The 11,381-nt window shown below is 53.0% G+C and overlaps 1 protein-coding gene across 1 annotated transcript in view; it reads right to left on the bottom strand.

Annotated features, from left to right (window-relative positions):
• Positions 1-5,565, bottom strand: part of LOC104157454 (astrotactin-2-like) — a gene marked incomplete at its 3' end in the record, with an annotated part of 14,665 nt that extends 9,100 nt beyond the window's left edge. Inside the window, exon 1 of the mRNA XM_009694782.1 lies at positions 5,308-5,565. Within this exon, the coding sequence (XP_009693084.1) occupies positions 5,308-5,535 (228 nt within the window). The remainder of the gene's footprint in view (positions 1-5,307) is intronic.
• Between the last annotated feature and the right edge of the window lie 5,816 nt (positions 5,566-11,381).

The following is an 11,381-nucleotide window of genomic DNA, read 5'->3' on the forward strand; positions in this document are numbered from 1 at the left end:
CCCTCTAAGCACTTCTGCAGCTGGCTGAGCTGCTCCATGGAAGCGGCTTTCTGTTTGTTTCGGGTTTTTTGAGGGGAAAGGAACAAACTACACACAGGAAGGACCACACTGCTAAACATGCCTGCCCCTTTCCTCCCCACCACTGGCCACGGCTGCCCTGTGGCTCTGGCCACGCACACGTGCATCGCCTTCAAAAGTGCTCATGGGTGCACTGAATCTTCCAGGTCTCGATGCTGCTCCCCGGGGCAGTGCTGGCAGAGGGAAGGATGGGGGAAGCAGAGCATCCCCGCTCCTCTCGGTGCCTCTCGCCTTCCTGCAGCCCAGCCAGGGGATGTGGAGGTTTGCAGAACATGCAAACCTGGGGTCTCGCTCTCGGTCCATGCCTCTTGGTGGACTCCTGGGCTATGCTGGGCAGTAAGAAGTATGCTGCCCATCCCATGGGGTGAGGGCAGGCAGGAATATGTGGATGGTGGAAGATGAAGGCCACCACAGCCTGGGACTCTTGCTGGGGTGACACGTCGCTCTCCTCTTCTTTGGCTCCAGGATGTTCCCCAGAGGGAAACCAGCCAGGGTTACCAGGTCTCTCTTCTCTCCCATCACATGCACTCAACAGCATCCTACCCTCGAGGCATTGGGAGCATTTTGCCAGCAGAAAGCCCCACAATGGATAGAAGCTCTTTGCTGTTGGGCTTGGCCAGCCACCGACACTGATGGATGTTTCTTCCACAGCCCTGCCGTGAAGAATCTCCTCCAGGTTCATATGGACATGGCAACAGAGCGACCATTCTGGTGCCTGCACTGCTGCAGAGCACAACTGAAGCAGAAGAGAGATGTGAGCAGATGGCATCGATCAAAACGTGATGCAGGTTCTAGCGACATCCAGGGAAGTCACTGCCAAGGTCACAGCTTCTCTGTCTCTTTACATCTTTTGAACTCATGTTGTGAGCATTGAGACTGAAGAGCAATGGAGCTGTAACAGCAATGGTGCTATAAATCTACTTGGACCAGTTTAATCTCACCAGTTGACTGGGACCAGTGGAGAGAAGACTCCAGCATTGCCTCTGTTCTAGCAAGCAGTCCTTCTTCTGTGAAACCTTCCACCCACATCCACATCAGCCATCATGGCTATGAAAAAGCCACTCAGCAAAGCCCTTCAAAAGGTGCTTGGACTTTCAAACATGTTTCCTTGACCCTGGAAAGCTCCTTGCCCAGCACTGCCGAAGTCCTCAGTTATGCTGCAGCTATCAGTGACCGTGCAAGTTCTCTCACCAATGCAGTTAAACCCCAGGGGGAAACAGAAACACCTCCTAGGAGGGCTCAATCCACAGTTTTCACTGCATGCAAGAAGGAAAAGAGGGGCCATCAAGAACCGACAGTGCCCTGACGCACTGTTCCTCCCTGCTGCTGGGAGCAGGAGCGATGCTTGAGCAGGACCGGGGAGACAGCCCAAACCCTGCGGATCACACGCAGCTGAGAGTTCCCTTCAGCTCACAGCACAAATGTCTCCGGACAAATGCTCTCTGGGCAGCAAAAGGCAGAACTTGACTCCTAGAGCCCTTCTAAACTTCAAGCCCTTGTTTCAAAGCAAGAAGAAAACAGCAGTTCCCAGTGACATGGAAATAAAGAGTTTTCCAACTTATTTCACATGGGCAAAGCAATATATTTTCACCTAATCTCCCTCTTGGAAGTGGTCAGTTTTAGCTGAAATCAAACATGCACGCATAGAAAAATCGCAAATCAGCCCAAGGCAGACACCCAGCACGGAAACTTAAACCCCAGCACTTCAGAGTCTGGCAAGGTCATCAGCAACCGAGAACACGGCCTCGTACCATGCAGTAGTTGTAAATTTTAAAGAGTGCGTAACTCACTGCACTGAGGCAGATGAAAAGACAAATCTAGTAAAAAAAACTGCACGTACTGAAGTGGGCAAAATGTCTATACCTGTGTCTTGCCTCATCTCTGCTGCTAGCCTTATACGGGAAAACTTTCAGCAACCTTTATAGATGTTAGTATCCATCTTATTAATGACCTTGCTTTCTCTCTGTACACATATGTAGTAATCTATGTGGTCATATATGCAAAGAGAAAGATCGTAATTGTTTACAATTATTATTTTTTTAATACTGGAGGGGAATTGGGATCTGCTTGCCGTTCCCCTAAGGTCAGTACTTGCTGTATCGATGGAGCCTTATCCACACAAACGGGGAAGAGCAGGTAGGGGAGCGCTCAGCTGTGGATGGTGTGCGTGGTGGTGCAGGATTTTGCACATTGCCCAGCCATCTGCAAATCTTGTTTACGCCACAGGCAAACGCCACTCTGCTAATGCCCGAGACCTCTCCCCAGGCCTCCTACTTGATGCTGAAAAAGGAAATTTCAGCATCCATACACGAGATGCTCCTGACGGCACCTGCCCTTTGGGAGCCTACACCGGTGCACAGAGCGAAGTAGCGGTTTAAGCTGGCAGCTTTCCGGCACGCTCGCGGTGGATCAGGGCACATCGCTGTGTCTCAGCGACAGGGTGATGTCCCTGTGGGGTACCACCCTTCCCACCACCCCTAGACCCCTTTCATCATCACCCTCTCTCCTCACTCACGGAGCAAGGTGAGGGGGAGGCCATGCCCCTGCCCCACCAATGTCCCTTGTCCCTGAGCGCACGATGTCATGAGAGGCACGGGGACACATTCTCACACAGGCAGAGCTAACCCCGCACCAAACCATCCTCTCTAGGGCATGGGCATGGCTACCACCAGCTCCTTCTCCTCCAGAGATGTGGGTGCAGCTTTGCCCAGCCCAGGCTGCCCAGCAAAACCTCCAGTGCTGAGGGCTGCGGTTTGTGTCGTGGTGGCAGCGAGCCCCTCCGACAGCAGTGGGTTACAGCCCCCAGGCACTGGGACCCATCCCTGCCCACCGGGCTGAAAGGCAGGAGGGGGAAACAGAGGGAGAGAAATAAATATCCTGCAGGAGAGAGGGTGATGGAGAGGAGGGTGAGAAGCAAGCTGGGGAGGAAGGGATGGAGGGAGCAGGACAGCAGATCAGATGAAGGTTTAAGAAGTGAGCAAGAAGGGGAAAGGCAAGTGCTGGAGCTGATGCGACACCAGGGATTTGTACTGAGGGAATGGGAATGGCCAAGAAGAAAGGAAAGAGAAGAAGGACAGGGAAAGCAAAAAACACTCCCTGTGTCCTGCTGTGGCAAGGATGGGGATGGCCTTGGATGGGCTGCAGGGATGGGGGGATGAGAGGGCCTGCCATCAAGAGAAGCCCATAGCCAAAACAACAAGACTCAGTCCAGCTGGGGGGGCAATCAGAGAGGACAGTGCGCACCCCACCCCAGGACCCTCCGCTGTGGATGGCACAAGGTGACCTGTCCTGGCATGCACTGCTTGCTGCCAGCTCCCGCTGTCCCCTTAGCGCCTGCTCCAGCAGCATCCTCCATCCCACAGCCACCTGAATCCCTCTCCCTGCCACCTCTAACACCAGCACCACTGATGGAGAGCACCCTGGGGTGAAGGGGGAGCAGACTCACACACAGCACCCTTGCACAGACAGGCTCCCCGGGGGTGACCCTCCACCTCTGGGTGAGCAGGTGGAAGGAGGAGGAGAGAGGCATCGAATGCTGCTCTCTGCAAGATGGCTGGGGCTTCTCTTGTTTGGTTGCTTCATAAGGGTTTTGCTTGTTTGCGTGTTTGTTTGCTGGTTTTCCCAGCGCCTCAGCAGAAAGCACAATGCGGGCTGTCCTCCAGCTGCAGCTGATGGGGCCAGCCCTCCGTGTGAGCCAGGGGAGGGAGGGAAGGCGGCTGCTGCTGGTGAAACACAGGCTCCAGCTCCCCAGGACAAGGAGATGTCCCAAGCAAGCCTGGCAGGGCAGGCAGCATCGGCAGGGATGAGGAGGAGGAGGAGGGGACCTTGCAGCCAGGGCCAGGGAGGCAGGGTGGCACTGCCACCTGGGTGCAGGGCGAGGAAGGGGAGCTGGTGGTGAGCAGGGTCCATGGAGATCCCTCAGATCCTGCTGGGCTCTGCTTGCTTTCACTGTTACCCCTTCCCCACTGGCTAACTGACCTCTTATACCCCAAAAGGAACTGTCTTCTTGCAGATCGCTGCTGGGAAGCGCATCTTTCTTGCCTGAAGGAAACCAGCTTTCCCACTGCTCTCCCTGTACCCATTAATCACCCATCCCAGCATTGCTGATAATGGCAGGTCGATGCCCACACAAGAATTGCCCAGTGGGAAGAGCAGGCATAGTTGGGGAAAGGATGCAGGATGAGAAAATTGTGGGAGAAAGGAAGTTTGGGGAAAAACAGCTGGAAAGAGAGAGGAACCGAGGTATGGAAGTCAGGTACAGCTACACGGAAGAACCAGGAGGGTTGACAGATGGGAAAGCAGGAACAAGATCAAGAGTTAGGCAAGGAGGGACAGTCCCCATAAGGGACTTGGGTGCCAGGAGAAGCACGGGGCCTCTTTTGCCAGTGGATCTGGGAAGGGGATGAAGCATCACTCCTGGTGGTCACACCTCCATGTGCTAGGATTGCTTCCCGACCTGCAGCCCTCTGCGTCCCACCCACAGCTGCTGCGTGCTGGCTCACTCCAGGCATCTTAATCAAGTCCAGGCTCAGTGCTAATAAGTGACTTTAAGCAGGTCTGTCATTTTTGGACTGGAGACTGGGGTTAGAGGGCTGCAGAGGGGGGGTGTGGGATGGCAGCGAACCGAGAAAGTGGGAAATCAATCTCCATAGGATTAACACTGAAGTTCTTGCAGGAGGTAGAGGAGCCCAGCCCCAGGAAAGGGTGACCTCCAGCTTGGCTGGTCCCTTCTGGAGTAACAGTGACCTCCTGTGGCTGTGGGACTGCCCCAAGGGATTGGTTATTCCCTCCCTCTGCACCCGTGTTTTCCAAAGCCAAGCTGGAGCCCTGCAGGGCTTCGGCCACCCCTTGTACAGCTACGGCTGAGATCTCAGAGCGAGGAGTGAAAGACTGATCTGATGCCTGGCTCCTAAGACCCTTCCGCAGGACGCATCCTGCACACCGGTGTCTGCTGTGGGCAGACACCAGGAATGACCGTGGCCCCAGCTGCTTACAGCATTGCCTTCACCAAGGGGACACAGGTCTGCAAGGGCTGTAGATGGTGGGCAGCAGGATCTGCCAGCCCCATCGCTGACACCATCCTGAAGCCTTCCCCACCAAACACACACACGAAAACACTTCCCCGCTCCAGGAAACCCAACATTTATGCAGAGACTGGGGAGAGCAGACTTAAGAGGTGACTAAGGCAGGATCATAGCGGTGGAGCTGGTCCGTCACTGACTCACTCACCTCCCTGGTATCGTTGTCCTGGATCAGAGCGTACAGAGGCACCACCCGGTTGATCTCCAGCAGAACCGGCGTAGGGCTGAGCTGCTCCTTGCCGGGCCGCCGGCACAAATGGCAAGTGGATGGGCAGCGCCCTTTCTCCTCGCAGTGAATCTCCACACCTGAGATGAGGTGGTCATCAGACAACATCTGTGCTGTCAGCAGGCCTGAGAGATAGGTGATGAAGGGCATGGATTTCAACTCCTTCTTGTTCCCAAGCTCAGTTGTTTCTGGTTTAGGGAGAGGGAAGAAATCAAAGAACATTAAATAAATCTCAGCACAGTCATCTTCCCAAATGCAAACTTTGTGGCAGCCAGGATAAAGGCAGCTGCTGAAGGTGCAGGCCAGGTGGGAGCAAGAAATCAGAAAGGTCAAGGACAGAAGGAGAAAAATAGGACTTGCAGATCACTGCTTGGGAGTGGGTAGAAAGGCTGAGTATTTCCAGACAAGCACTTCTAGAGTGACAGAACTGACCGTGTTCTCCTTCTTCTTTTTTGTAACTTGCATATTCACCTTCCGCACTTCAAAATGAAACAAAACCATCCAAGTATAGCTTCCCTGCCAAAGAGAAACCTCTCCAAAGGGACCAGGTCAAAGAGCTGAGTGCCCTCACCTCCTCCCCAACACCAGCCCTCTCTAGTCCCTGCAGTCCTTGGCTCTCTCTTTTGGGTGACGCATCATCCAGGGCACCGAGATGGACCCAAAGGAGGCTGCAAAGAGTCTACATTGTGGGATGAAGGCCCTTGGCAGAGGGGGTAAGCGGGTACGGGAACAAACTCACCGCACAGGGAATAGATGGAGGTGTTACCAAAACCAAACTGTCAACGCTCCACTTTCAGGAAATATTCAGGCCTTTGAAAGCCATTGTGAAACTTCCTGGTGGTCTTAACCACAAGGCGAAGAAGCCAGAGAGCCTTACTTTGTCCTGCCTTGGTCCAAATGCTTGCTAAGGACAAGGAAAGTATCGTACCTGGTGTCACCCTGAGCAAAGGAGACAGGGCTCCCACCCTTGTCCTGCACACTTCTATTTAAACTCTTTATCTATAGACACTCCTCTCGGGTCGATCCAAGAAGGAAGGCCCAACTTTCATAACCTGCTGATAGACCTACAGAAGAAAAACTTTTCTCCATCCTGTGCCCAAACGAGACTCCCAACACCATGAGCTGGGTGGCTGTTGCCTCCAGCAACAACTCCCAGTCCCAAGAAGGAGATGTAGAGGAACGAGGATTGTCTCAAAGCCCTCGGCTTGCAGTGACATGCAGCTGATCTGGCAAGGCACCAGTCGATTAGAAATAGAAGTAAACATAGTACTCATTCATGACTCCCGAAGCCCTCCAGGCTAGGGACAGCCCTTCTCTGCTGCCTGGCTGTCGGGGAACACTTCTGTGCCCAGGATCAAAGCTGTCACGGGAAGAACGAGAAAATTCCAACCAACTCATCTTTCAGCGGCAAAAAAGGGAGGCAGCTGCTAAGAAAAATTAAAACAAGGCTGTGAGGAGATGTTTCAACATCTAGGGAGACACTGGTGTACACAGACATGGAAAATGAGAGTTGGACCTGGTTCTTGGAGAGATTATTTTCTAGAAGAGCAGGTCCAGGTAACTTCAAGCCTCGTAAGGGAAAGCCATGAAGCCATGATAAACCAGGTGGCTCAGAAAGAGGGAAGCTACAAGGCAATACCATGAGCCTCTTCTTGCTTCTGGATAAGAATAACATTTTTTTAAAATATTGGTACTATACATGTAGAAGAGAAAGAAGGAGATGACAATGACATTCCTGGGCTGCAAAGTTTCTTCACCAGAGCTGAAGCAGCGATTTCAGAGATCCTCCATGGGGAAGTGAGTTTTGGAGCCATGCTTTAAGGGAGAACATGAGCACAGAGCTGAAGAGAAAGTGGAATCAGTTATCTCATGACTGGCAATAGGGGATCAAACCTTCCTTCCTGAATTACTGGCTTTATAGCTAAGAATTATAGACCACCAGCATCAAATATCTGGATGTGTCCTTAACACAGGCTATGGCTTAGCCTAAGCTTAGCTAAGGCTCGTCTGGAGATGTGGTACACAGTTTCAAGACTTTCTAAAAGGCTTTCTGAAAATCATTGCTCAAATCACAGATATAGGCTTCCACCAACACCTGGAAGAAGACCTGGAGACAGCCCAGGCTGGATGGGCAGTGTGGACCAGCTGCTAGAGCACTGCTCTGGGAATGCCTCGTTGGAGGCTCCGTTTCAAGCTCTCTGCTCTATACTGGTCGCCCGTGTCACCGGTCCTCTCTGCACTGACGCACAAGGCACACGATGGATGTGCTCACAGTGCTCAGGTGCTCTTCGAGGACAAACAAGCAGTAAGGAATGGGATGAATAAGAAGGAAGAGTAACCTCCCTCGGTCCTCCTCAGTTATGGTCTGGGTTTGCAAGGAGCAAGCCAAGGCAAGTAAGGAGCAAAATAAACTTCTGAGCAAGACTTTCTCTCTGGAGGAGAGTGCTAACTCCAGGCTCCCTGCATTGCCCCGTGCTGAGGGACACCCCCGACTGATGCAGCTGTACGACCTTACATTCAAGTGTTTGCATTAGGTGCCCTGTTCGGGAACACAAATGAAGCTCTGTGTAGTGATGCTCCACCAGACATATCACCTTGGGGAAGGAGAGGACACCGTTTCCCTGCAGATGGTGGGCTACACGTGGGCTACACACTGTCTTTCAGCTGCCACCCTGACAGCACAGCTCCTTTAGCAAGAGAAGAAAATGAACACAAGGTTGTCCAACATGTCCTGCACCACCCGCCTGCCTCCTTCGCCCGTCACTCCCACGAAAGGGCACTGTAGCTGGGGTGGTGGAGGTGGTGGTTCCAAGAGCTCTCCAAAGGGACTGACATGAAAGTGAGGGTTCTTCCTTTCTCCTAAAGGAAATCCACATGGAGCAAAGCCATTTCAGGAGCAGCAGTCACCAAATGGAGCTGCACAGGGGAAAGCGTAGAGGTCTGCAAATAAAGTAAGGTAGAAAACGGGGAGAGTAGCACAGCTGCCCTTCCATAGCAGCCAGGCACTCAGCAACAGAAGATTATCCATGGAGCCTGGTGACTCATGGTAGACTTGTCAGCAGAGCAGACTTCATAGGTAAGGTAGAAATGGTTGTCTGCATTTAATCCTCTTTATAACAGTTGAAGCCCCAGTCACTTTGGGGAAAAGGATTGCTTTGCAGACTGGCTTCCTGGGGTTGTAAGGGGTTACTGTAGCCGAGCTTAGTGGTTCAGCGTGCTGGCAAGGGATCCACGGTGTTCCCTTGTACTGAAAAGGCTCTGGGTACATCTCCAAAGGAGGAAAATGAAATAGGACATGGCTCAGCAGAGGGAGACGGGCTTCACTGCCAAATTGCCAGCTCTCATCCAGACGAGCACTTGGAAGTCATCAGCACTGGATAGCAATTTCTGGTAGCTTTTGTAGAATGAGCTTTTGGGGGCTTAAGTACAGTCCTAACAAAATAATCACCCTGTTTCTGCTATTAAAACCTATCTGAGAGTGCCAGCTACACTGCTGCTGAGCCAGCTCCTCCAGAGCTGGGGAGAGGCAGTGAGGAAGAACTGCTGCTCCTCACCTGCTTGCTCAGGGGGGGTAGAAAGCATCAGCTCCAGGTGTCTCATCCCTAGAAAGCTGGTGATTTCCTTGACAGAGACTGCTTCCTTCTCTTCCCACCCACATCACCCACCACTCACGGGATCTCACAGAGGAGTTACTCAGCTCTGAGAGGTATTTTCCCCCAAAACACGCTCCTTTATTCCTAGACCTGCCATTGCAACTGTAGCCCAAGGAGAAGGGACCGAGGTCCCTCTATCTCCCTCTCTCCTACCTCTGAGATGAGTTTCGGTTATCTGCTCAGCTGCCTGTACCCAAGGAGGGGGCCTGGAGGCCGCTCTCCCCACGGCAAACCCGACAGTGAACTGGAGAAACCCTGCATATTCCTAGAGGCTCGGTCTGGCTTTTATTACCCAGTCGGTATACAGCGTTCGTCAGTGCTGAGGCCCAGCTGACTGGCTCCTTCTTGAATGAAAATACAGGCAGCCCAACCCTACTCCTGATGAAGTCAAAGGAAGTTTCTGCCGTTGGACTGGAGAGAATCAGAACCAGATCCATTGCAATGCCATCTCCAGCTGCCAGTGAAGCCAGCAGAAATGCTTCTGTTGTCTTCCCTGCAAGCTGGGTCCAGTCCAGAGTAAGTCAACCCAGCTTTAGCGTTCAGGTCCACACTGCACGAGCCCCATGCAGAACTGGCTAACCTCCCAGGACACTCAGATTGCTCTTGCAAAGCCTCTGCTTCACTTCTAGGGATGGGCTTTGAAGATGAGCGCTGCTAGGGTGCTCCAAAGGTCCCATTCTGGCAGGAGGATGAAGCTTGGCTGCAGGGGCTGAAGCGTAGCAGCAGCGGGGACCGAAGGATTCCTTATCAACCCTTGCATCTGAACATGCTTTCGCTAACGCTGCTGGCGACTCAGTTGCATCCTGGCAACATCTGTTTGGAAGCACAGCACCGCGGATGTGGTCAGACGCATCACAGCAACTTGTGGGAGTTACTAGTTTGTTTGTTTGTCTGAAATATGTGTTTTTAAAAACCCCCAACAACACAACAAAACAAATAAAATCACAGCCTTCCGCCAAGTGTCAAGCCTTGCGTAAGAAAGGAAGGATGAGCAGCGCAGAGCATGCAGAGGTACCGCGCGCCTGTTGGGGTGCCTGGCTCTGTCTCTCTGCTCCACCAGGATTTAATAACCCCACAGCACGAGGTGACTGCCAGCACAGCGTGCAGGGGTCCCTGCTTTGGATGCAGCGGTTGCAGATGTGGAGAAACGCTTCCAGCATTACCAGCAGAACCTCCTAGTGCTTGGACGAGAGGGAAGCACGGTAACACCGCTACTATAACAATAACAAAAGCATAATACCTAATTCTTTTGTATTGGAGCGCTGTTTTGTCTTGAGAGTTCCCAGGAGACGATGGGTTTGCTAGTGGTCCAGCATTTTACACAGCGCCTCTTCCAAAAGATCCCAAGTCATTCCAAAAACTGGGAATCACTCCACTTACCACAAGAATGCAGCCACATCAGGGGTAGGATGTGGTAGCTCTTCAACAGCACAAATGCTTGGAACAAGGAAAGGAGAAGGCTCTCCAGCTGAAGCCATAGAGGGAATATCAGGAACAGACCCAGGTAGGGATTCCTCCAGGCTCAGCACGTTAACCCCACTGATGCTGACAGGCCGCTCAGCTGGGCCTGATTTAGGACCTGGGTTTTGTACTTCATGCAAGGAAGAGGTAATTCTGGTCCACCTCCCCTTTACATCACTCTCCGGCTGGACAGACCTAGTGCCACCATGGGTGGGGCAGTGGGGATTTACGGCCAACACACATCTGCTGGCACAGGGTGCCCGTTTATTACCCGGTGGAATAATACCCCTTTTGTTGGCAAATCCATTGAAAGGGAGCTAGAAAGAAAATCAATAGATGTGTTTGCCTGGGAATTTCTCTTGCAGTGAGATATTGTCAGTGTGGTAACCACCAGGTCTATGAAGAGCATGGACAGATTTAATGCTGCCCACTGTTAAGTGATGGAGAAACACTGCTTGGGGCTGTGGGGAAGGTGTGGGCGCAATGTCAGAGGCAGCCCGCAGTGCTCCTCTGTCACACGCATCGTGTGTGCAAGAAGCATGATGCCAGCCCCTGCTGCCGCCCAGGAAATGCTGTACCGGCAGCGGCTCAGGCCGGCTGTGCCAAATCGCCAAGCAGCCACCAACGCTCGTGTCCGTGGGGCTCACACGTGGGCTGGGGCAAGGGAGGGCTCACCTAGGAACTGCTACCCATCTTTTGGGGAATGCAGCCATCCCGTGGCATGGCATCCTGCGTGGGACGCCTGGGTGAAGGCATGACTACAGCCTGTCCGGGAGGGATGCAGCACGCCAGTGCAGACCCCAGAAGCGTGCACGCTGGGGCTTGCAGGCAACCACAGGCACATGCCCATGGGACACCTCCACCGAGCACCCCCCCGCCCCG

Source organism: Cariama cristata, unplaced genomic scaffold, assembly GCF_000690535.1.
Source record: "Cariama cristata isolate BGI_N322 unplaced genomic scaffold, ASM69053v1 scaffold23472, whole genome shotgun sequence".
Taxonomy (NCBI): domain Eukaryota; kingdom Metazoa; phylum Chordata; class Aves; order Cariamiformes; family Cariamidae; genus Cariama; species Cariama cristata.